The 26,633-nt window shown below is 40.6% G+C and overlaps 1 protein-coding gene across 4 annotated transcripts; it reads right to left on the bottom strand.

The window, feature by feature from the left end:
* LOC100274006 (uncharacterized) lies at positions 1-25,577 on the bottom strand. Of its 4 annotated transcripts, none has more exons than XM_008683295.3 (30): positions 25,433-25,577; positions 25,214-25,343; positions 24,317-24,405; positions 22,388-22,511; positions 17,665-18,148; positions 17,477-17,577; positions 17,020-17,391; positions 16,784-16,885; positions 16,485-16,667; positions 14,609-14,750; positions 14,333-14,514; positions 14,067-14,152; positions 13,255-13,303; positions 10,846-10,912; positions 10,286-10,764; positions 10,101-10,200; positions 9,840-9,973; positions 9,658-9,725; positions 9,349-9,568; positions 8,255-8,470; positions 8,006-8,158; positions 7,795-7,848; positions 7,511-7,719; positions 7,354-7,420; positions 4,558-4,874; positions 3,163-3,343; positions 1,663-3,084; positions 766-1,569; positions 606-677; positions 1-413 (listed from the first exon to the last, which is right to left on the bottom strand). In XM_008683295.3, exons 2-30 carry the CDS (start codon positions 25,286-25,288, stop codon positions 393-395), a joined length of 6,573 nt encoding a protein of 2,190 aa, XP_008681517.2. In that variant the 5' UTR covers positions 25,289-25,343; positions 25,433-25,577; the 3' UTR covers positions 1-392. The 4 variants fall into 4 exon arrangements, with proteins under 4 accessions (XP_008681517.2, XP_035823719.1, XP_035823718.1 ...); XM_035967826.1 differs by having other exon boundaries at positions 25,214-25,361; positions 25,433-25,568; XM_035967825.1 differs by having other exon boundaries at positions 17,477-18,148; positions 25,214-25,361; positions 25,433-25,568.
* Between the last annotated feature and the right edge of the window lie 1,056 nt (positions 25,578-26,633).

The following is a 26,633-nucleotide window of genomic DNA, read 5'->3' as shown; positions in this document are numbered from 1 at the left end:
TGCAAAACCTTAGGATATTCATTTTCGAGCATTAAAGCAACCAGATACACACAAGAGTGCAACAGGATATTCAGAACTCTACAGGTAGTTAGCGTCAAATGCCTTTGCAGACAAAAGGCGGCGTCGTTTTCCCGTCGCTGCGCATGTCACACGATCTAACCACTAAGGTAAACTTAAAACTATAAATTAGATACGCACTAACATTACAAATTTTCACATTACAGAACAAAGTTACATATAATGTACATAGGAATACATTTCGGCGACTAGCAAGCTGGCAGTTGCTTTCATCTAGCTACAGCCATAGCCGAAAACAAAACAACACCATACTCTAGGAACCTAGCGATCGACCAGCATCAGATTTCACTTTCACAATAGCACCTCCAGTGCGACTACAACTGGCCAATGCGATCCTGTTAGCAATGCGAGAGAAAAAAAAAACTAAAATCAACTTGCATCACAGTTTGAGAATAAACGGTACACATACAATCAACCCAATCCTCTAGGTGTCCAAATGCAGGTGTAATCAAACTCAAAGCATAAATAACTTCCAGCGGATCAAAAATTTGAAGTGACTACTTGAACTACATTTCACAAGATTTTACCTGGAGCATTTGCATAAGTTTTGGATTCTGCTCTAAAAGTTGGCAGAGCTTCTCACGATCACTAAGTAGACTCTGCAAGAAATAAAAGTTATGACTAATAGTCTCCTTGGCATTAAGTTCATCCCAAAATGTAGCTTCATAAAATAAATTCAAATGTTACCTGAATGGCTTCTGGAGATGAAAAGAACTGGTTTAAGTTGATCCCTGAGTCTTGCTGCTGTTGAGAGAAACTATCTGCTTGCATACCCTGGTTCTGAAGTTGTGATTGTTCACCAACTTGCCTCAGTGTTTGCCCAGATTCCTGCTGGCTTTGATGATACAATTGTACTTGAGGAATGGGTAGCTGGTTAGGAAACTGCAACGTAACTTGTGGCAAGATAGCACTATGGGGATATGAGTGCTGCTGATCTTGGTGTGGTAATTGGATAGCACCAAGTTGTTGGAGTGTCTGAGAAGGATGTGGCTGCTGCGGGGGTGGTGGGGGTGGGGGTGGCCGTGGTTGTATTGAGACAGGTGGCTGAGGGTTAGAAATATTTTGTGGAAGACCGGATGAGAATTGAACTTGTTGAAGAGGCGTGCCAAAAAACGGAGTAGGCATTGAAGGCCTGCTCATCAGAAATTGTGATGCAAATGATGGCAGCAGATTCGATGCAAGCATGCTGCCAGATGCGGAGTTCATGGCCAAATTTGAATCACTAATAATAGAAGCAGTTGGAGAAGGCTGGACAACACTGCCCTGGCTATACAGGTTTGCAGGAGAGCCAGAGTTCATCGTAGCGTGCTGAGTAGCAACAGCTGAATAAGGTGTAAGGGGTGGCATCGGCCGAGCAGGTAAACCTGAGCTGAAGGTCTCCAGAGGGATCCTATTTGCTGGAAATGTGTTCCATAGAAGCTTGGCCTCCACATTGGGTAACTCATTCGCTGATGAACTGCCAGCGCCTGCAAGCATGTATTGAGTTTGACCCTACAAAAGCAAGTTCACATTTCAAAAACTGAACTATAACAGATGAAATCAGAAAAGAATCTGCATAACTAAAGCTTTCCTATCTTCAATTACCTGAAGGCCTGTGAAAGCACTAGGCATACTAGAGTCAAAAGATTGTGTAGGATAACCAGAAGGATTAGGTGTTGGTCGATCTCGAGCACTGAACGAAGATGACTGCCTATTAACTGAATCAGTATTTTGCATGGACACGGATGAAATTGGAGGTGGCATTGGTGGCAGAGGTGGATGGTTATTGGAATGTCTATGCTCACGCCCATGGAATCCATTTGACAGAGAAGTCTCAGAAAATTTTCGTGGACTTCTCTTTTCATGTCTACGAGATAATTGTTGATGATCTGCTTGTAAAGATGGTCTCCCAGATACACCAATAGAATCATAATTAGACTCTTCAGCATGATCACGAAAAGAATTCTTCCCTGGGCTAGAAACTGAATGTTTCAGTTCCAAAGAACTGTTAGCTTCTGAGAGCATTGCAGTCTGGGAAGAAATGCCAATGCCAAGATTTTCATCGTCCTTCGGGATAGATGTGGCCCTCTGGAAAAAGGGAACTCTTTCATTCTCCTGATTTTCTGTCTCGTCAATAACAGGACCAGGAGAATTTTCCCCAATAATGACAGGTGGAGATTGGAGACTATCATCTGGTTGAGGGAAAGGAAGTTTATCATCCGAACCTGATTCCTCATCAAAGACAATTTCAATTTCTTGATCATCATCGAGATCAGTCTTGGGTTGACGCAAGTTCTCTGGCTTAGTACGAAGACTGTCATCTAAACTTGTTGTCTGACTTTTAGCTTGAGGTGCATCTCCAGTTGGGGCTGGCGCATGATTTTGACGTTCTCTCTGCCTTGCCATAAATTCATCAACATGAATGGATGGAGGCCTTCCACTAAGTGTTCCTCGTGGGGTAGAGTTCACAATATTTGACGCACTACTTGCACCATCTATGTTTCTCTCTCTTGCAACATAGTCATCTACATGCATTGAAGGTGGTCTACTTGTGTTAGGTTTCCGCTGACGGAAAGTGTCTCTGCGTGTATGTCCCGAAGAAGCATTGGATGTATTTAAACCTCGTGAGAACTGCCCAGTGGGTTCAGGCAGTTGATTATCCCTTACACGCCTACTTGCACTCTCTCCCAGTGCTAATTTCCTCCTGGCAGATTGGCCAGGTGCTAGTTGTCTATCAAGAGAAGAATCAGGCAACTCCCAAACTAGCCTCTTTGCAAATTCACCCTCTTGGCAGTCAAGAGGCTCTTCTGAATCAACAATAACCTTCCACATATTAGAGAAGAGAAAAGGAGATTCATCATTTACTGACACATTGGCTAGGGATGGCATAAGATGAGCTGTCATAACAACAGAGCGAGCAATTTCAGACAGTGAGTCAGTGCCTTCTTCAAGAACCATCTGAACTGTATCTGCGGATTGACCAGAATTCTCAAGAATTGAGCGTAGTAATTTGATCGAATTCAGTAGCTGTGAATTGTTATAGATATTAGAATCAAGACAGTGGAGCAAAAATGTTCTAACATTACTAGTAATGAAGTTATATACCTTGCGTAAAAGAGTCTTTCCAACAGCAGTCGCTGAATTTTCAATGCCCTGGCATATCTTCTCTTCATATGTCTTCATGAATAACTCAATCTCACTTGGACTCTCACCAGATGATTCCAAGGAACCACTAGGATCAGAAGGGAGCCCAAATAGATACCTCAGTATTAACAGACCCTCAAGACTACAAGGAACAGCAAGATAATAATTTTAAGTCAATAATATTTACTCTGGTCTGGTATGAACCATAATATACAGATAAAAATAAATTGCAAGCCAAACAAATAGCACTGGAATCAGCTAATACCCAAACATGTTAAAAGTTAATTGTGATATAACAAGTTTGTTCAAAGATCTTAAAATAATTAGAAGTATATAGTAGCAACTTCCTCTGTGAATAAATCACATGCAATTAAAACTAAATAGGTATTAGTTCTTCACTATCTTGTGTGCACATCACAGGCAAGTGAATAAATCTCTGAGCTTTATAGTGAACACAGATGCCAGAGAATTAAAGCAAAGCAGACCACTAAAATGCACGCTAATGTATAATGGAATAGACGAACATCATGCATGTTTTAGTAGCAGGATGCACAGTGAATTCAAGAGGGCATTGGATAGGATGAACCAGAAACAACGACACTGAGTGGGTCTAGTGTTTGTAGAGTTTGGGGGTATGCCTGCATTTTTTTGGCTGTAACCATCTAGAGTGGATGCTGCAGTATAGTTGCAGGGCAGATTGTGAGTGGGTGTGTTTTTTCTATTGCCTTCTGTAGGCTTTGTATTTGGGTACATTTTTGACCTTTTTTCTCCTCTTAAGTAAATGATGCGCAGCTCTCCTGCGTGTTCGAGAAAAAAAAAGAAACAACAACGACATTAAGAAAATAGGTTTAGCTTTGAGAGCAAGATAAGTCTATAAATTGTACCAATAATGCGTACATGATTCAAGGAGAAATATATGGAAAAATTAGAAACGAAGAAAATAAAATGGAGAAGGTGAAAATGAAACAGATCCATGATGTCATATGCATGCACAACATGACAGTACGGAATCTGGCAACTCAGGAATCCTACATCGATGGTCTGATACCCATATGTATAAATAATAATAGGACCACCCATTCCAGATTGTGGGTGTATGCAGCAGATCACGCTATATCCATACATGCATGACCCACAGCCACGGCACAAGGTAAACATAATATCCACACTTCTGTAGAAATTAGCATATGTTGACTACCTCAACAAACAGAAAGAGACAGCAAAAGGAAAATGTGCTAAATAAAATGGCTTCACCCAATGAACATTGACAACATGTAAAATCACGCCTCTATACAATCTTCTGTGGATTAAATGCTATTGAGACATTCAAAAGCAATAAGCAGAAGCAACACTTACTTTTCACCATACTGGCTGAGGGTGATAGCACCTAGTGTCAAGGAATAAATAGTTTCTACTAAATAATCTGTTCGTTCATTAGAACCAACATACTTTACAAGCTTCTTCCAGCACTTGAACAATGAGGAAAAGCAATTCCAACCATCCAGAGATGGTGAGTTATGGTTAGGGTCACTCTCATCTTTTTCAAGAACATCTTTGTTGGAAGTATGTATTTGTGAAAGTATCAAAGTTACTGCACTTCTACAGGTATAAGAATAAACCAATTCCTTGAACGCCAACGAACATGCTAACATTTCCCGGCCAACAGGCAAAACCTGGGGTATTATATTATAACATGATAAACATTATAATGAATGACAGAAGTAATATAAAGTAAATTTGAACAACTATATAAGATAATAAAAAAGGTATTAAAATTTTAATAAAGATATAGCTTGTTAATTATTTATAAAATTTGGAGCACCATATTATACGATTCAGTTAAAACAGTTAGGGATGAAAGTGGTAATCCGAACTGTTAGGACAAATTTAATATTTTAAAACAGATATGTATAAAATTTGATGTTGATCTTTTATTATGTTATCAAGCACATTATTACAAATAAGAATAAAATATTGCATAAATTGTTATATGTATTATTTGCTCCCTTCAACAATAAAAAAAGGTGAAAATTTTACCGAATTTGTTTAATTGTTTCCGAATCCATACCAAATTTTATATCTATCGTTTGAGAAAATATAGGATGAATTCGACGTTTACCTTTTATGAATATTTACAAACTCAATGCTAAAAACAAGGATACAAATTTGTATAGTAGATTTCATATCCTATTTATTCACAATTAAAGAAAAATGACCAAAAAATGATTACCAAATAAATACCGTTTCCAACCGTTTTAATCCCTAAAAACAGTGATGAATGCATTAGGACTAGTCGGTTGCCCGTGTGTTACTATGGTTTCTACATTCAAAATATTTACAATATCTATTCTTTATTGAATACAAATGGTTGTGAGCTACAGTGGTTAGAACCTAAACTTGGAGGGGGCGACGGTTCGAACCCAAGCACCACGCTCGTTTTTTGACTTTTATTTCACTCGTAGTGCTTGCTGGAGGAGACAACACACGAAGGGAGAAACTCCCACTTATATAAATATAGTAAGAGTAGTACTTCAGGTGGAAACAAACTAACAAGTTTCGAAGGTGCTCAAAGACAACTCAGCTACAGGCAAGAGAATGTTCAGAATCCATATAACTCTCGTAGGGCCCGTCAGGCTTCCCCTTGTGGGGGAGGCTTGAGGGTTTGGTCTTGGTGTTGTAATTCGGTCCATTTTGGACCTTTCCTTTCTTAATATAATGATGCGCAGCTCTCCTGCGCTTTCGAGAAAAAAAAAAGAATCCATATAACAGTCAAGAACAGATTACATGCAAGTGTAATAGTGCAAATCTACTGGTCAAGGTTTACACTGCCACACCTATTATTTATATTTTCTGACTCATTTATTGCTGCGGTTTTTTAAACCTTTCTAAATCTTCTGCAATCTACATACATAGTGTTTTATCAAAATTAGTGTAAACATACTCCATCCCAAAAGAAATGCAATTCTAGTTTTGAACATGGACTTGTCCAGATTCAAAACTAGAATTGAATTCTTTTTTGGACGAAGGGGTATTATTTTCCTACAGCATTGAGAACAACATGCAGTACGGTGAATAATTAAATTTCTAAAGTCCATATCTCTTTCATCCGGGAATGGTTTTCAAATCGTCCGATTTATCTCGATTTATCGTGATTAATTAGTCTGGTCGGTCACTTCTACTCTACTCGATTAGGACCACCAACCCGATTAGGTGGCCTAATGGTCCAGACGTCCGAATAATCGGACAGTAATTGTGATTAATCGTCTGGTTAGGTAATACTGTGACTTGAAATCTGAAATTGGAAAGGTCGCGACTGTGTTATATTTTCTGGGTGCCTCGTTTCCATTCTGCCATCGTATTAATTACTGATTGGCGCCCTGTTTCCAAAACCAAATTTACTTTCCTGTTTTCTTTTGGTCTCTGTGTCTCGTGATCTCAATTCTCATTTGTCCTCCTTCCTGGTGACCGACTCATCCCTTCCTCCTTCCTGAGCTCATCTCCGGCTGCTCCACCTCCTCCCCGGCCAACTGTTGATCAAGAACCGCCAGTCCTCTGTGATCAACTCCGGTGACTCGCTCTGAATCGCTCATCCCAAGGTTGCTTCAGCTCCTGAATAGGTCGTTATCCCCAGCCTCCTAGATGCTGGTGGTCTTGGTCGTCAGTTTTTGTTTTTCTTTTGTGTAAAACCTAGCTGCTTGTACTCGGGTTGGGTCATTTTGACCTTACTCGTTGTCTTTTTCTTTCTTAAATGAAATGACAGTATGACACACAGCTCTCTTGCGTCGTTCGAGAAAAAAAATTAAACTAGGTGGACTCAAAACCCAATTGAAAGATCCAGAAGTTCTCAGCATTATTACCATGTGGCCCAACATTACAAAATTTGATGATGTAATTTTATATGAAACCAACTAGTGTCTAATTGTCTGTTCTTATTGCCAACTCTCGGGGCCAAATCAAAACACACAGGGTCCTCTCAAATCATATCTAATTCCTTCAGAGCAGAATAACTTAAGAGCATGACAATATTGACACCATGAAGCGAAGCTTGGGGATCAAAGAAACAAGTAAAATATTATGAAGTGTTTCAATACGCATCAAACCCCATGTTTCCACAATAATAGACTAATAATAAACAAACTAAAAGAAATGTACCTGGCAGAACATCATGAGGTCATGCATGACAGAAGAGCATTCATGAACAGACTTCTCATTCAGGGACCTAGTTGAATGAAAAATCATTAGTTTTAGTATGTACTATGTAAATAAGAAATATGTTTCTAAACAAATAATGGTGTAATTGTGTGTTTACTCTTCAACATCAGCCTTCTCATTATTACATGGGTCGATACTAAAGATATATGCAATAGATTTAAACAAAGGGATCCTCCATTTGAGCATAAGGTCATTCTTAGAGTGCGCCCTTCCAAAAGTCTGATTATCATACGGGAAAGATGCTCGGCTACAATTCTGTAGTAACTTGCTAAGAATCCTTGTGAACCCCATCCTCCAAAGCAATGCCTGAATTAAGAGAAATGAGAAGGGACCACAAGAAAAACAGCTTCCAAGAATCGTAGATAGCAAAAAACCTCTCACCTTGCCAGTAGGATGCTCAGACAATTTTACAGTAAACTGAAGCAACTGATGGACCTGGAAAATGCATAAAGAACTTTAGCTTGCCAATGCTGAGTTTTTACCAAATAAATGCTGACAACTGAATTTGACGAACAAAAAAAGTGCCTCATTCAACTGAATTAAAGTGATAGAACATATATTATGCTAGCATAATCACTGCAAATTCTCATACCTTAAAGGTGTCTCTCTCTGACAGGGAAGTTTTGTCAACTTTATCATCTAACCACATAAATATAGGGCGTAGAAGAACAACTGCACACTCAATCTTTTCTAAGGCAACACGAACAATGAAAACACGAAGCATGTCCTGTATCACCATCAAGACCTGCCATATACGATGATTTATGTAAAAAGTGGTAAGGAAAAAAGTCATTTGCTTTGGAATGATATGATAAGCAAAAGAAATAAAGCCAGTACATACCGAAGTAGCAAAGTTATCAATGATACGAGCAAGCCTATCAAGTTGTGGCATCAGCCTCACAAGTAATATGGTCACATGTTCAGGATGCAGGTACCAGTTCACCCCTTTCTCCACTTGAGGCCCTAGCACTGCTCCAGTACTCAAAGATCTAATGGCACTGAGAGAAGGAAGTTCAACTTTCCATAGCCATATGCCTTCATCTGGGAACAGATCACCCTTACAGTGCACACATGACATTAGAACAGCAGTAGAAACAACTATAAAGATGACATCAATACTTTTTTATCGAACACAAGATGACATCAATACTACTTCCTCTATTCCAAATCGTAGTTCAGTTTAGCTTTCTCTTAAGTCAAAATTTCTTGGAATGCATCAACATGACAACATCTATAGTGGCAAATTACTTTCATTAGATAGATTCCCTTTAAAATTGTTAGAGTGAACCCAAAAGCTTAAGTTGTTGGGAGAAGGTAGGCAATCCACTTGTACACTTCAACACACCCAGTCACGTGCAACCAGAGAGGAAGGTGCAAACGTGAAAATAAAGGGATGGAGGCACAAATGAAGCATCTGCCAGGATTCAAACTCGGACCTCTGGGTATGATACCATGTTAGAGTGGACACACGTTAGTTCAACCCAAAAGCTTAAGCTGTTAGGAGAAGATAAACAATCCACTTATACACTTCAACAGAAATATGTATTGATAATGCATTTACACGAACTTGTAGATATTAATATTATTTTCTAAAAACTTGATCAAAGTTAGATAAGTTTGTCTTAGGACAAAGCTAAAGTGAACTATAATTTGAAACGGAGGGATAAAAAAAGGAGTTTATTTTTCTCGAACGTGCAGAAAGAAAAAAGGAGTTTACAGTCATCTCAATTCTCAAATTAGACATTAGGTTTGAGAACATGTGTCACAACCCACGATATTGGTTGAAGCTTACTAAAAATGATATGGTGATGGAGCAAATATTCTTCGACAAACCAAACAGTTAGCTACATAGCTTTAGGTCCTACTTAGGATTGGACGATCCATTCATTATCCCATCCTCAGTCCTAGAGGTGAAAAAGTAGCCAAAATGCTTACCAGGAGACAAAGCAGACTAAAAGCAGCCTTCGGGCCCAATGGTACGGACGCATTAGTAGCCTCGGTATTTTCAAGAAGGCAATGAAACAGACCAGGTGCCCAATTATACAACGGCCAGCAAGCAAGTGCTGACGTGATAAGATGACAAACAACACCAAAACCTATAGCAAAAGTAGGAAACATGAAGGACAAATCTGCAGCACAAGCTGCTAGCCTCGGGCTGCAAGAATAGAATTGCAGACATTGTTAGACAGAGAGAGATTGAGAGGGAAGGGTAGGAGGTATAAAATGGAACGTGATATGCACAACCTAACTTCTCGGTGCAACTGCAGAAGAGAACTAAGAAGTTTTTTGTTGCGGTATTGTTCTTTCGTTTCCTGCAATGAAAAAATAACCCAAGATCATAAAATCAGCTTGAAACAATTGTTGTCTCATACGCAAAAGATACATCCATATTGATTGTATCACAGAGAATATGAAGTGCAGCTTACACGTAATATATGAAGGAGATTTATCAACAAGACAAGTGAGGGAATCATGAGGTCAACAATAGCTTTCTCATGAGTTCGATCTAGAAGTAATTCTGTGGTAGAACTCAGTTCAGCCCCTTCATCAACAAGGTAATCTGTAGAATAATTGAAATTTAGGACAAATAAGAGCACACAAAGATTCATGAATACAAGAATCTAAAGATATACTGCTGTCACAAATTCCATGTCATGGTAGAAAAATATAAAACATGTTGCACTCACCATAACTATTTGATAAACGCTCAAGCATAGACTTGCAGTTCATCAGGACAACATATATAACAGTTATGGCGCCTTCTTCAAAAAGGGATGACGCCACAGGCTTTGCAGATAGCAAAAAGGTAAGCATGTCATTACGAACTATAAGTCATGAATAAATGGGTTTTCCATGAGCATGAATTTCTTACCTTATCATCCGAAATAAATGCCAAGATACGGAAAGCTGTTGTTAATTGGACCACAGAAGTGCTGCATAGAGCAACTCCGTCAAAATACTTATCCGCAACAAGTTTACCAAGAAGATTATCGATGACCTGACCATCTCTACTGTTTGAATCTGCAACTACATTTTCTACATCCATTGAATCTGACACAAGCACATTTCCTGAAGAAAGATGAGCATCTCCACCAGATGCAAGAATAGCAGAATAACGAAGAAGCCCACGAGCACCATTTCTCTGATAAACAACACCAGCATCAATCCATTCAAGCAACCTTGTTGGTGCATCTTTCCTGTTTGAACCAGGAGAAGATGAATGCAGAGCCTTGTGCAGATCAACAGCAAACCCAATCCATGATTCAAGCGATGAAGCAGTTGAATCCACAACCAAAACTTCAAGAATTTCTGCAGCTGAATGGAAAATTGCAAGACCCAAAGGCGACCCTCCTGAGATCAGACAGACACAAAGACATGTAAGCACACGGATACAACACTAAATCAAATGGAAGGATCCAGAAGATTCTCAACCATTCTCAGCCATGACTGAATCAAGATCCTTATATGAAGAGAGAGATCTCAGTAGAACTGATATTGCCTGCAACAAGAATATTGACATCAATCAACAACCTAAATGACTTTGAGGTGCTGTTTGGTTCACGAAATGTAACGTAAATGGCAACGGTAACGGTAATAATTTTGAATAGGCCGATATCAATTTCTAGTGTGGCATATGATTATGGTTGGATTTAAACAAACATGGTTTAATGTTATCAGATACCCATCACGTTAGAAATATGTGAACCAAACATCACCTGAGATAATTCCCTATGTGCCACTAAGAAAACTTGCTCGACACATGTAAAAAAATAAAAATGAAAAAAAAAACATCTTAAATCTTATGCCACAGCTTTTGATTTCTCCATTCCAGTGCCACTACTGTCAAGTTCTGCCTACCTGTCACACATTAGGTGTACTTGTGATTTTACTTTTTGTTTAACAGACAATTTTGCCCTTGCTTGAAGGAGATATAACCCTTCTCTTTGACAGGAGTTGATGCTGACTCCATCCCAAGATAATCGTCCTCGTTATAGCCATGCGCCCATGCCACAGCTGCGGGCTGTCCTTCCGAGCTGACACTGATGTTTCCCTGGTCAACAGAGAGACAAGAGCAGGCAAAAGGAGAGGCTCACCACCGGGATCCAGGGCACAAGGCCCTTGACGGCTCATGTACACACACATCTGCACCTAGCCTTGCAACACTGTCTTCTCGCCAATGATGATCCCCGATGAGCACAGCAACACATCACCGAGAGGCTGCATGCGGACATCCCGATTGCATCTACACCCAAGCCGTATTGTGCCTACACAGCAAATTGGGCTTGCTAACAGACAATGTGGTACCTTCGAACAATGAACAGACACCAATGCTGCAGAGCAAGTGCTGCAATGACATAGGATCATCCCTGAAGAGCTCAAACATCTGAAGGGGGCAGGGAACGATGACTGCATGCTGCTGTGCCTGTGCCCAGAGATCCCTGGGGACATGAACAAGATGCTGCCCAAGCCTGTGGACCCCATGTGCATGGTATACCTCACAAGTGCCTGTCACATCATCCTCCCTCTACAGGTCTCCTTCCTCTGCTTCAGTGAGCATGCTCTTCTCCCTCTTCCATATACAAATTTGTTCATCTGTTTTACTTGATCCGAGCCTAACCAAGGACGATGGCTTGCAGCAGGCACTCAACCCCACAGGTGGTGAGCGGTTCTCCCATGTCTGGGATAACCCGAGCACTGCCATGGAATGGATGCTTCCACCAGTGTACATTAAAGAGCTAAATTATGAAAAGGCATTTCATATTGTATCTAATGAATCTCATTTGATAGTGTACATATTATTATTGTCCTTCCGTACAAACTTTGCCAAACTTAGGGTCCGTTTTGTAGGGATCCAAATTCTCTAAGAAACGTTTAAAATTCAGATTCTCAGCAGAAACAGAATCGCCTATAAAATTGTTTGGCTAGCTGACCATGTGATTGATTTTTTTCTTGGGTAATAACAAAAGGGAACTAGTCTTTGCAAGCATTAAAAAATATATCCAATATTGTGCAAAAGAAATAACCAGGAAATAAAGTCAATATTGTGCTTTGGAGGTGAGTGGGCTGCAGCCACTTGGGAGCAGGCAACAGCAACAGCTATGCATCCAGGCGTTCGGCAGCTCAACAGCAGGTTGGGCTTTGTCAAAAAAAAACAAAAAAACTAGTTGGTGGTTGTCCAGCTGTCAATGGCTTGGCGAAGCAGCAGCTGTATAGCAGAAGTGCCAAGACGACCGACGCGGTGAAGCAGGCGGCCGAATGACACAGGCCATGGAAGGAAGATGGACAAGGCTAGGCAGCAGTGCAACTTTAGCACTTGGTGGGCACGCGTCGCGATGCTACCTACGGTGGTGCATTCGGTCCGTGAGTACTCTCATTTTTGAAGGCCTAAGCCGATAAGGGTGATGGCAAATCTTGTAATTCCTAGCGAAAGAAAGAGGAAGCGCATGAGGTAGAAACACGAATAAGTGTGAAACGCCGAAACCACGCTACAGCCGTTTCGTCTGCCAAGGGAAAAAAGCATGAAACGTTCTGGCTCCAAATCGCTGGCGCCATTTCTTGTGATTCTCAGCAGAAACGAATATGTTTCACCTATCCAAACAGACCCTTAGTATGGTTTGACCTAAGGCAACAGAAAATCCCTAATATTTCAGGACGGAGGGAGTACGTAAGCAACACTTGACAGTAGTGGCAAAGGGAGACAGAGAAACTTGACGCCGTGGTACATCCAAGAGGATTTTTTCTGTAGTACATATGGGTCAACAAGGTTTTTTAGTGGCACATAGGTAATTCTCTCAATAACTTCAGTTAAGAGAATAGTAGACATAGACAAACAGTGTGTACCTCAGGAAAGTACCCAAGAGCTAATAATGCTTGTCGGCCAGAATCAGACCTGTATCACAATGAAAACCTATGTGGTGAAAATCATATGGAGTCATTGAAAAGTCTACAAAAAAGAATGTTGGAAACAAGAATCTTTCTCATTCCAGAAGTGCAAACCTTTGTGCTGAGAATTTATCTAGGCATATTCAGTTTTAGATATATTTGTTTAAATATAAAATTTACAGGTATTCAAAAAAAGGCCGATAGAGGAAAGACCATCCCTACGGTTTTATATTAAGAAGAAACTCAATCGGAGCCCTTGACCGAGAAAGGTCACGAAAGCTAGCCCCCGTGCAGCATGAGGGTCCACCCCTATAGGTCAGATCTTTACTCATGTTTTAAACCCTCCCAGCCCCTACACGAGGATCCGCCCCCAAAGGTCAGTCCATCTCATGTGCACACAACCAGGACAACCAGCGAGTGACCTTTTTTAAGGTCAGCCTAAAATTCGCTCTCATTAGGATTCGAACTCAGTACCCGAGAAGTGCTACTCAGACCACCTAACCAACTCAGCTAGATGCCCTTTCACAAATTTGCAGGTATTAACTAGAGTGCTAAAAGGAAATCAATGCATCACTGGACATCTAGATAATATCAGTGTGGTGTTCTATTGCTGATTATTGTGGAAAAGATAACTTTTATCCAAAAAAATGATTTGTAAGCAGGGTACTGAACTCAAAATTGGAAGATAATCTCAATTTGCAGCCCCTCGCTATTCTTTTATGAAACTGTTCAAACGCACAAGTAAATGTAACACTATCTTCAATACTGACCTTGAAATGGCACAAAGTTCCCAGAGAACCCACAAAAGTTCATCAGAATTCGGAGGAACTGAGAGGATCCTAGTGGCAGCACTTCCCTATAAAGAAGAATATTATTATCATTAGAAATAAGAGACTATACAGTTCAGATCTGATACGTATCGAATATTTTTGGGATTTTAAATAAATAAAAAACCCGGATACTCCTAGAACATGTGTATGTGAAAAAGTTCTTAAAACAATAGAAATTGAATAATTGTGACGCAATGTTCACAAACCACTTTAAGATGTAATTCTGTTATCAATCCCACTTCTTTTGGGCGGCAAAAGAACCCTTTTGATAAAAGAACAAAAGCCTGTCGAAGAGTTATGCATTCTGATTTATTCATTTTTTCTGCATCTTGAAGAGAAAGAAGTATAAGCTCAGTTGCTTCAGGCTGACTGAGCAAGAACGATAACCCTGGGAATATAAAAGAATAAGTTCAGTCATAATTTCAGGGAAAATGGATATTATGATGTTTCCAGTTTAAGAAAGGTAGATAGCAGATCAAAACCTGAACGACAAAAGAGGAGGGAGAGGATAATAGATTCAATTGATGATGCTATCCCCATCAAAATTTCGGCGGCAGGGCCATTTGGTAAATGCAATATAGGTGATGACAATAAGGCCGCTGACAGAGGAAAAAAACTTCTTTCCTGCATATAAAGAACACAGAAATAAAGAAATTGTATCTCAAGTCACGAATTTAGCTGTAAGCTTATAAAACAAGTGCATTTATGATTATGAATACTGATGATCAACAGATTGCAGAATGCATTCCCATAAATCATTTCATTTACGAAGCTAAGTTAAAATATTTCTCATCTCGTGCTTTTAAGTAGTTAAAATTGATCAATTTGCTTTATCCAGTTGCCCAGTTAGGCAACGCCAGAGATCACATATTCTCCAAATCTTTTCTAGTTGCCAAACTTATTTACTCCCTCCATTCCAATTTATAGGTTGTTTTGACTTTTCTGGATCCACAACTTTTATTTTGTATCTAGATATATTGTATATCTAGGTGCATACCAAAAGCCATGTACCTAGAAAAGACAAAAAACAACCTATAATTTGGGAGAGAGGGTGGTACTATCTTAGATTCAATTTGGCATCAAAATAAATAAAAAACAGATAAGCTTGCACCTATGGTTGGGACTGGTGTCTAGATAGCTAGCAAAAGTTTGTTATTTCCAAGATAAAGAATGGTATGCCGATCAGCTCATCGTATTTTTTATATCAGAATGCAAAAGGATGGGTCAAACTGTAAATTGTGGGTACCTAGAAAGGCCAATGATACAGGATAACAGGAAAAGAAACAAATGAGATACTCAGATACAACAGTTACAGCAGTATATAGTTCAGCCTCAGTGGAATTCTAACAGCGAAATAGAATCGCATCACAAAATTTTCTCAAGCACATGAGAAATGTGTATTGTTGCATTAAGAATAAAGATTTCTCAAGCACATGAGAAATTGTGTACGTGCGTCTTTGCAAGACAGTTTTGGCATACCATTCTTTTGCCATTGGGCTTTGATAATCTCTCTCCGTCTGGAGATAAGATCTCCTTTGCCGATTGGTGGCGGAAGGTATGTAAGAGGATACATAAAAGCAAGAGAAAGGGTATAAACAGCGTCATCATTTTGGGGGCCTGGTGTTTATGGATTCACCGCAACAAAGCAGTCTTCAATGAAGAGAACCCTTCGCTGGGCACTATCAAATGTGTTTTTGTAGATGAGATGGTGTGTTGGATTAAGGTTGGAGCTAAACATCTTGAGAATTTAGGCCTAGAGGTCGCGCTTAATATGCACATGGCCTAATTTGTCGGGGGAGGCTGTAGTGTGTGTCGTTTTTTATTTTGCCTGTTCATGGCTCTGTACCTTGGTCCATTTTGGACTCTTTCAACTCTAATTAAATGATGTGCAGCTCTCCTGCGCTTTCGGGAAAAAAAAAAGAATAAAGATCCAGTTATAACACCCAATTAAAGAAGTAGAAAGTCTGGAACAGATGGAAAAGAGAAACAAGGGCTACTGCCAGGACTCAACTTAATCCAATGTGAGCTATGTCAGACCTTGACCCCAGACAGCACCATAATAGAGATATTAGACTTATAAGGTCAAAGAGCTAGTAAGATTTGGCCCCTAATTCCTAGAAACAGACATGAAATGTTGAGAGCACAAAGCATTCATAGCCAGTAAAAACAGCAGTCAAAGCATATAGTGCAGAATATGTGCAACTGTGTAATATAGGATAATGATGTTATATAAAAGAATAATACAAAAACAGAGAAGATAATGCAAATTGACACGAGTATTAACCTAACTATGATCAAGCTCAGACCACATAGGTACAAAATATGTGTAGAAACAGTAATACAGATTAACAGTATTACCTGGATAAGAGACAATAAGTATGGATCCGTATCATACTGCAAAAAACTGTATTTGGACGAAGTTATAAGATCAATTGTTGCTTTGTACGAAAGCAAGCCTTCTAAATGTTCAGACTTAAATATTCTACTAGCAGTAGCCACTGGTGATGGATCTTCAATAGGGCCACAGAAAATTATCAATTTCTGCATCAACATTTGTCAACAAGAAGTCACAATGTAGCCAATCACTTTTGAGGATGACACTACACACACACCTATAAACACTGTTTGCCTGTAAAAGGACAAAGTGATAGTCTTACCAGCATTTCACCAAGTTCAACACTAGCAGAAATAAGAAATGGAACTCCATCAGTAGAAAGTTTATCTGCCTGAATATTGGAAATCACTTTGACTACCGCAGACTGCAAAACAACCAAGAGCTTCGCATCATCATTCATCAACATTATCATATATAAAATTACAAAACAATGAATTACAATTAAATACAAAAATCGGATGGAAGGGGGTTAGGAGGGGGGAGGGGAGTACTTCGAACCTCGTATTTAGATAGTATCTCATAAAACCGCAAGCGCTGTAGAACATATGTAGCTAGAGAGGCAATATCATGCCTTTCCTTTTCCAGTAGAAGCTTCAGTAAAGAGCAATAACCATCGCTGCTGCCAACAGGTATGCTGGTGTGCTCAGCTCGTGGCCACCATCCCAGAAAAGCTTCACATCCAAAACCATTCCGAGTAGCATGCTCCACAATACCTAGGAGAAGCAATGTGGTAGCTGCAGATTTTGGTGTCCTCCAGCAAAGCAGATTAATAATTTGCTCCATCCCACCAGTATCAACAAAATAAAAGCAACTCTCCTTTGAGGAGCATAGCAGGAGAACCAAACTCAAAGACAGAACCAACCATTTGCTCTGAAATTGAATTGGCATGAGATAAAAAAAAATGTTGGAACATTAAATAGATGTGTAGCCAATCAAATAACATCACATAATATACCTGAGAAGGACATTGTAGATCAAGTAAAGATAATTTCTTGTAATATGGGAAACAATGGTTAAACAACTCAATTAGAATCTTGGTCGTGGGCAAGTCTTCATCTACTCCAATGGTAAAACCATTATCATTGAAAAGATTACTCTCAGTAACAGCATGGACATTCTTCCAAATTTCAGAGAGCTCCTTACCAGCTTCAGCAAGAATTTTGTTAATTTCCTGAGAATCAAAATCACTGTTGATAAACGCATTTGCTGAATCTTGACTCAAAGTGTGTAGAATATGATTTGTACTAGCAGTCACATATTTTGAAATAGCTGAGAGAACTGCACTTCTTAGGTTGGGAATAAGATTCTCCACATCAGATATTTGGTACATTTTCAGAGCCAAATGCAAGACTTTCTTCGCTTCAATTGATAAGTCGACATCAGTGGCATGAAAACTCGATGGTTTCAATGATGATAATGATTCTTCAAATGACAACTTGGATGAATGTAGCGCTGGTGGAAGGTCTTCAAGCTTTCCCTCTGATGGAGAGCTAACAACATTAGCAAGAGAATGGTCCAGACCTAGTTCTATGTTGAATTGACCAAGGTCTTCGGCGGTATTGCCATAAATTACAAGGGTGAGACTGCGATAAGTTCCACGCAGAACTAAGTGGTTCGTCACAATAGCCTGCAAATTAAGAAAAACAAAGAAATTCATATAAAATGAAAGAAGAATCATGCCCCACAATATCAGACAAACAGACTGCCGCACCATTTTTTTCTGGAACGCACAGGAGAACTGTGCATCATTCCATTAAAGAGAAAAGAGAAAACAAAGTTACAAGAAACAACACACGCCCACAACACACTCACTGTCACCACCAACCCCACCACCCACACTAGACACCAAGGAAGCACCACAGTGCCTCAACCTGGGTCAAGGACAAAACCTGACAACATAGAAGGCCCTTTAGCCCCAGCAATACACCATAGACTATACTCATCCCCGGCTAAGGTCAAGGTCTTAGCGATACTAGGCTGCGACCCATTGAACACAAACTCATTCCAGTGGCGCCAAACATTCCAGTGGCACCATAGACTATCCTCATGGATGCGTTCAGCTGAGCTGATCCACCAACTGTCAAAGTTAACCTCATCAAAACCTGATGTCAAAGCTGCCAGGCCCACCCTCTGCAGAAAATAAAACCAGAATTGCCTCGCAAAGACACATGACACCAGCAAGTGATGGATGGTTTCCTCCTCTAGGTCACAAAGAGGGCAAGAGGGCGGGCGAGGGAGACCTCTTCTAGCCAACCGATCAGCAGTCCAACATCTATCGTGCATCACAAGCCAAAGAAAGAACTTGCACTTAGCTGGTGCCCAAGATTTCCAAATGTGCTCATAAGGGGCAAAGGAAGTGGACCCCACAAAGAGCAGCTCATAAGCCAATTTAGAAGAGTAATGGCCAGAACTAGAAAACCTCCAAAAGTGTCTATCAGGAACCTCGGCTGGGAACAAAAGTTTGAAATGGCTTCACATAAAGAGAGAAACTCAAGGATGAACTCCCAGGAAACATCACCTCTCAAATCTCTAACCCAACTGGAGTTATCTAAAGCCTCGGCCACCGACCTTTTGTTAGCAACACACTTAGGAAATAGAGGGGCCAAGTCCTCAAGCCGCTGCCCCATGAGCCATCTCCTAACTCCGAAGCCATGGAAATAGAGAAGATAAACTGCACTATATTATTGGACTGCATAGGAAGGTCTGCCCACGATAACCAGCAGAAAATCTAGAGAAAAAACAGTCTGCACTAAGTAAAGAGCAACAGAAGTCCTCAAACATGTTTGACTGTATTTTCGATGTCTATTAACTTGAAAATTGCCAGTGCCCAGTAAGAAAATCTTTGTGACTAGAGGGCTCAATAAGCAGAAAAGTAAAATGACATCTGAGGACACCAGTGACCTGTAAATTAGTTTGATACAAGGTGTAATATTATCCATTACTACCAATTAGAAAGCATAGAACTGTTGCTGACTTATGGTTGCTTGGATATTCAGTTTTGCAAAAAAAAACATTTGTCAAATACAATTTAAATGCCACATTTTATTTATTTATTTATTTTAATAAGAACCATATTTTGTTTGTTGGGACAAAATAAGGATACTGAAAATCTAATTTTCGAACACAAAATACGAGCTTCATCAGAAAATTTAAAAAAAATCAAAGAACAAAGTGGTTGATACTACTACTCCCTCATTTCAAAATATAGGGTGCAGTATGAGAATTCAAAAAAAAAATCAAACTTTGACACCATTAGTCAAAATATACATCAATTGGTTCGTATTTCACATATAATTTAGTAAGACACTAGAGGCATACCCCACGCATTGTGGGGATTGTGAATGAATTTTAGTGGATGGTGTGGTATACTGACATGGACAAATAAATGTTAGTGGATGATGTGGCTTGTTGAGGTGGATAGCTTGCATAAATAGATACGTGCCATAATTGCATGTGCCGGTGGGTTGCAGATGTGGATGGTTTGCATGTCGAGATAGAATTCTAGTAGGGTTTAGGATTATATGATATATAGATATAGATGGATAGATATATAGATAGAAAGAGATTGGTATGTAGTAGGTGGTAATATATTGTAAGAGAAGGTACTAATAGTCAAAGTATAATTTGAAAGATTTTCTCAAATCCTAATATGGTTTATTGGAGGCAGAACTAAACAAAGATTGTACTATTAAATAAGAACATAACTGACAACTTAAAACCATTTATAAACACTCAGTAAACAGTTCCCAAAGAATCTTTAAATAATTTTGCAGCTCTGAGTTCAAGGACTCAAATGTCACACTCTGGAAAGTTCAGGGTCTTGCAATCACATAGTGCAATTTATAGATCTGAAATAAACAACCATTTGAAGTCCTAAACCCTACCACTGTCCTATCTGTATACACACATAAAATACCTTTAGATCTAGAAATTGCAGTTAAAACTTACTGATAATCATTAAACTGCAAAGATCCTTTTTTATAGAAGGTGAGCAGATAATCCCATCCTCACTTGAGGATGTTCTGCAGGTTTTGTGCATACCACACTCTGGGCCTAAAAGCCATAACAATGTTATGTTAGGTTAGTGAGATTTTTTCACATTTCAGATCAATGGTTCCTAATACTGTTCAGCCAATAGTTTACCATAGCTGAAGAGATGTCTATCATATTATTCATATCGATACTGCTTAAAGAGAAATTAGGTGGTTCTGAAGAGTTCTACCATGTTCACCTTAAATGAATATCTGTGGATTGATTTGTGCATGCTCCACATAGCATCCTCAAGTGAGGATAGGATTATCTGCTCTCTTTTATTCATCTGGATAATCTGAAACTTTGCAGTTTAATAATCAGAAGTTTTAGCTGCAATTTCTAGGTTTAAAGATATTTTTTGTGTACAACAGATGGGACAGTGCACAGGGTTTAGGACTTCCAATGTGAAAAATCTCACTAACTTAACATGAAAGATGAAATATTGTCATGGCTTTCACGCCCAGAGCGTGGTATGATCAAAACATGCAATAGTGTTGCGACGGCTGCAACCAAAATTAGAACTAATTCATAACCTAAACCAGAATTCTTGTTTCTCTATTAGTGATAAATTAGCTTATTAGGATAAGATCAGTTACATGGTATTTTATCTTGGCCAGAACATTATCTTGATGAGTTGAAATTTGAAAAGATTAGACACCACAATTTCAGAGGCTTTCTATCAATCATCTAAATAGCCTTGAAATTCATATAAGCAAGAAAATATAGGTCCTGTAATCCTGTTTGGGACAACTTATTTCCCACCATTTTTGGATCAAAGCTGGCTTTCTCCAAAACCTAGCTTTCTTAAGAATCTGGATCAAAGAAAATCACACCCTTTGGGAACTCCCATGGCCGTGTTCTCATCTTCTCCTCCATTGACGGCAAGCACCCTAAGCTCAAGGCTGCTGCGGCCTCCCACAAGTACCGAGTCACCACTGCATGAGAAAGGGATGGAGGTAGAGCGCAGGGAAGGGGAACAGCCACTGGCACGAATGGGAGGAGCTCAGCAGCGGCGCGACAAGGCCAGCGGTGCACAGGATGAGTGTGGGGACGACAAGCTAGCTGGCGGCACAAAGAAGGATCTCAGGGAGGATGACCTCGCTAGCAGTGGGAAGAATGAGCTCGCTGGCGGCAAGAAGAGGTCGCCGATGATGAAGACAAGCCTATCGGGCAATGTTTTCAAGTCGGAGAACTTGCTGGTCGTTCTGCCTAGGCGATTAATCATGATTAGTCGGACGACTTAGGCGATTAATCACGATTAATCGGACGACTTAAAAACATTGCTACCGGGGGCGCGGAGGATGGATGCAGGAAGGAGCCAGCCAGCCAGAAACGCAGTAGAGGAGGGGGCCTACAGCTATGGCAGATTGGAGGACAAGCCCACGAAGGAGGAAGAGAGAGGAGGGTTCAAGTGAGGAATGGGGGGGGGGGGTCCTTGACACTAGATCAAGCCCGATTCTGATTTTATGTGTAAACCACATGGGGTAAGGCAGCGCAGAGGAAGGAAGCGGAGGCGCTGCATTTGGCGTTGTCGGTTGTTCTCCAGCTTTTTCTGCCAAAAGTGGAACGAAAGCTGTTCCAAACAGGGCCATACAAAATGTTCTTTCGGGTCAGCCTCTTTCTTCAGCCTGGCCCAGATTCTTGGCGAGCTGCATAGGAGATGAGCTCCTGACCAGTCAACCAAGGACAGGCGTCCTACTCTCATGCATTGGGATCCTTACCCAACCTGGACTACAGCAATCCTTACCTCAGCAAGATATGGATAAAAATAGCAAAGAAATAAGAAGTGTCACTTAAAAGGAAGACAAACTAGAAACTATGAATTTATTCATACCTCAACTTCTAGCACATTCGATGAAGAATGTGAATATAAGAAAGGATGGCAAAGACGCCTAAACCGAGACTCCCCATCACAGTGAACAAACATTTCCAAAGCAAATGAAGGTGGCGATGTAGCACTGTATATAACAAAAACAATAATAGTCAGGGAACATGGTTCATCAATCAATATTAGTAAAAGCAGTGTTGTTAATGAAAAAATATGTGCACATGCTCCTTACACAGGTCAAGAATTAGTACAATTATATTAGGAATTCCAAACTAAAAGAACTAGAATCTTATACTGTTATGACCAGCGTCACGTAAAGGCGCCGGGCCGTTAGGGGCCAAATCCCAAAAAAATCCTTTCTTAGATATTTTTCATTGTTTCCATAAAATACAATCATGATTGATTCTTGATTCTGAGGTTTCCACAAAAATAAGGATACCTTGCTTAGGGGCAAAGTAAATCTATATGAGGAGAGGAGATGTATCACTCTAATCAAGCAAGGCATTTATCTTGTCTGTCCTCAAGGACCATTTTCTACGTCTCTCTCACTTGTCTACTCTCTGTGTACAACCTCTTGTGTGCCGCCGGAGGCACACACTCTGCCATCGATCTCCTACTCGTACAACTTATGAAGTCACGGCAGGATTCCGGATCCTATCATATACTCTGGAAATGTTTGTTATGGGTTGAAGGTTAAGGTGAAGTCACGGCAGTATCTCCTACTCGTACAACTTATGAAGTCACGGCAGTATCAACAAAATGAGACGTTATTATAGGTTGAAGGTTAAGGTGAACCATTACAAATCATTGTCATCCTCTGCATAAAAAGTATCACCGCCAACATGACTACTATCAAGGATTATTGTTGATACACATTATACGTCCACAGGCCATACCCTATACGGAAAATTGACTGAGTAAAAATTTTGCGAATTCTTCATAAATGACATGACATATATAGTTTACAAAGATTCTTAAAAAAATTCCAGCTGTAATGAATGGCCCATACACATGGAAAATTCAAATGTGTAGTCGTGTTTGCAAGATTTTTTTTAAAAAGATAATATAAAATTGAGAGTGTTTGTTGATCCTTCCATGTTTTGAAATATTTTCGGAAGCTTTAGTCTTGGTAGTTTTCATAGAACTTATCTCATGCCCCCCCCAATATTAGTGCTAGGACATTGTTTTGAACATCTACCATTTTTATTATAATTGTAGTTAGGTTAAAATGGGATAAGCAAACTTGTATGCAATCCAAGTTTGATGCATCCATTGTTGTTTTCAGCATACTTCAGAACGGTAAAAATACATATTTTCCTTAAAACATATGATCTCACCAAATAAATCATTCCAAAAAATGGATCTTTTCAACTTTTACTCATAGAAATCAATGTTTTCAAGTCGGACCCGACTTGGACGATTAATCACGATTAGTCGGACGACTTGGCGATTAATCGTGATTTTTCCAAACCAACTTGGACGATTAATCGCGACTAATCAAGATTAATCGGACGACTTGAAAACATTATTAGAAATATAAGCACTTGATAAAAAAATATCTGATTTAAATGTAGCAAAAGGAACACTCATCGAACACCTAATAATTGCCAAGGTATGGCATTAAACCATCAAGGGGCAAATGAAGGCATAACTAACTTGTAATTAACACATTTACTATATGTGGAATCACATAATCAAATCCTATCACCAATAATCAGAAGGGTCCAAACATCAATATCATCAGATGTTATAAAAGTTATGCCCATTTTCAGTAAACTGCAATAGACAAATAAGTTCAACAGTGCGCTCTTCTGCCGGACTGACTGTCATAAATAACCTTTAAATCAGGATCATCTTTATGCTGATTAAAAATATATTGTAAATACAAGAGTCTCGTAAGCACAAAAAACAAGATTCAAAAGAAATGTTTCTTACCCAACAAGGGAAATGTTTGGCGTAGAAGGAGATGCATTCTGCTCAAGAAACTCACAAGCAGTGATCACAACTGGCTCAGAAAATAGCACCTGCATGATGTAAGGTGCACTTAAGGATAAGAAACATATATGAAGTTAAGACATAAGAGAATGCCACTCCCTTTATCTCAACATTTGTTAGTTGCAATCATTGATAGCTCAAAATTAGATTCTTGGCTTAGAGGAAAATGTCCCAAAGTTGAGTACCAGCTGTGCAGATTTCTACCCATTCATACCCCAGCATTACATTCCTAGGTTAGTGAAAAATATTTCAAGGTAGGTTGTAAGATACAGATGATCGTATCAAACAGGGACAATAAATAGTTGGTCCAGCATTCAGGGTCTCATTAGCATTTAATCCATCCATGATCCATGTATGATACAGTATGTTCAAATATGTTTCAATTAAGTGACACCAGCAATTTCACCGCACTGCACAGGCAATGCAGAGCCATGGTAGTACAGATCTTATATCATGAGCTTGTAAAATGAAATAGTTCTTAGGTTTTCCTTAATGAATAACAGCTAGTTGTGTTCTGTGAGACTTAAACCTAGTTAACATGATTAGGTCCAATATTTTCCTCACTGAACCGCTTCATGTAATGAAAAGATATGTCTACATAATTAGTGCATTAATATCAAACCACACCAATTACATCTAATTCTCAACCTTGCCTAACCATGTGCAAGTGCATTGTATGTACCCCAAACAAGACTACCAAACTCCTAGAGAATTTTATACACCCAACACTAGCTTGGTCAGACGTTCCTGAGCGCGTTAACAATAAGGGGGGGGGGGGGGGGGGGGGGGGGGGGGGGGGGGGGGGGGGGAGAGAACAAACGGGAATGGGAATCGCACCTCGTCGACGTACTCGTCCAGCTGGGAGTGGAGGATCGTCTGAGCGAACAGCACGACCGGCTCCGGGCGGCCCATCGCCGCGAACCAATTAAACCCGGACGGCCTGGCTCGGTGTTGCCGTTAGCCTCGCCTGCGCAGGGAAGTTAGCCTCGCCAGATAGCTAATTAGGGTTTAGGTGCTCGGTTTCACATAGCAGGAAGAGAGAAAGTGTGCTAATACCTGATGCGTTCTCGTCGCCGGCGAAGAGACCGGCTATATGGCCCCGGCACTTGGCGTAGGGCGGCGGCGGAAGCCCACCCAGCCGTCGCACAGAGGGAGGAGGGAGAGAGAGAGCACGCTGGGTGAAGTGAACAGATGCGGCGTACGGCGGTAGGCCGATCCGAGTTTTTTCGGCCCGGGAGCGGGGGGCACCCGCATGGGCCTTTACTGGGCCGTTTCTTTTCGCGTATAGTATTTCTTTTGCGACTCCATTATTTTTTTTCTTGCACTATTTTAAAAACACTTCTTATCTCATATTTTTTGTATTATCTCACCCTCCAAGTACAAGTTGTAGTATCTGAACTCATACACTACACACCGAATGCACACTACACGCACACTTACCCTGTGAATAGATCTACAACCTATACCTAAAGGTACACACGCGCAGATGAGGGATACCGAAGGCTAACTTTGGCGAAAATACACATGTTTCTTTGTACGACATATCTGAGCTCGAGGCAACATCAGGAACTATTGTTCCCAGTTGGCAAAACCTGAGTCGAGCAGCGCTTGAATCCGGGGCTGGCTGCATGCAGACTAGCAGTGTTAGCCATCCGGGCTAATGCTCGGTCCCCTCTTATATCGTATCTTATATATCACTGTCGGTGTTTCGAGACCGGGGGGTCCCTAAGCCGACGAGTGAGATGTCGCCGTGTGCCCCAGCCCAGATGGGTCGGCGCGAGGCCGAGCGCGAAGGGGGGAAGTGAGGTGGCCGGAGATGGGCGTGAGAGAGGTGGAAATCCCGCGGCCTTCGTGTTCGTCCCGCGCCCAGGTCGGGTGCGCTTGCAGTAGGGGGTTACAAGCGTCCACACGGGAGAGGGAGCGAGCGGCCTCACACGAGCGCCTGCCTCGCCCTCGTCCCCGCGCGGCCAACCCTCTCTAAGAGGGCCCTGGTCCTTCCTTTTATAGGCGTAAGGAGAGGATCCGGGTGTACAATGGGGGTGTAGCGGAGTGCTACGTGTCTAGCGGAGGAGAGCTAGCGCCCTAAGTACATGCCGTTGTGGCAGCCGGAGAGATTTTGGCACCCAGCTGGTGTGATGTCGTGGCCGTCGGAGGAGCGCTGGAGCCTGGCGGAGGGACAGCTGTCGGAGCTGTTGAGTCCTTGCTGACGTCCTCTTGCTTCCGTAAGGGGACTGAGAGCCGCCGTCGTCACAGAGTA

This window comes from Zea mays, chromosome 5 (assembly GCF_902167145.1).
Source record: "Zea mays cultivar B73 chromosome 5, Zm-B73-REFERENCE-NAM-5.0, whole genome shotgun sequence".
Taxonomy (NCBI): Eukaryota; Viridiplantae; Streptophyta; class Magnoliopsida; order Poales; family Poaceae; genus Zea; species Zea mays.
This window is presented reverse-complemented; position numbering and strand designations above follow the sequence as displayed.

Coding starts and splice junctions, on each gene's coding strand:
- LOC100274006 (XM_035967825.1), bottom strand. CDS start 25,288: ATGGGCCGCCCGGAGCCGGTCGTGCTGTTCGCTCAGACGATCCTCCAC. Junction 18,149..22,387: donor CGAATGTGCTAGAAGTTGAG/GTATGAATAAAT, acceptor CTTAATTTGCAG/GCTATTGTGACGAACCACTT. Junction 17,392..17,476: donor ATCTACAATGTCCTTCTCAG/GTATATTATGTG, acceptor ATTCAATTTCAG/AGCAAATGGTTGGTTCTGTC.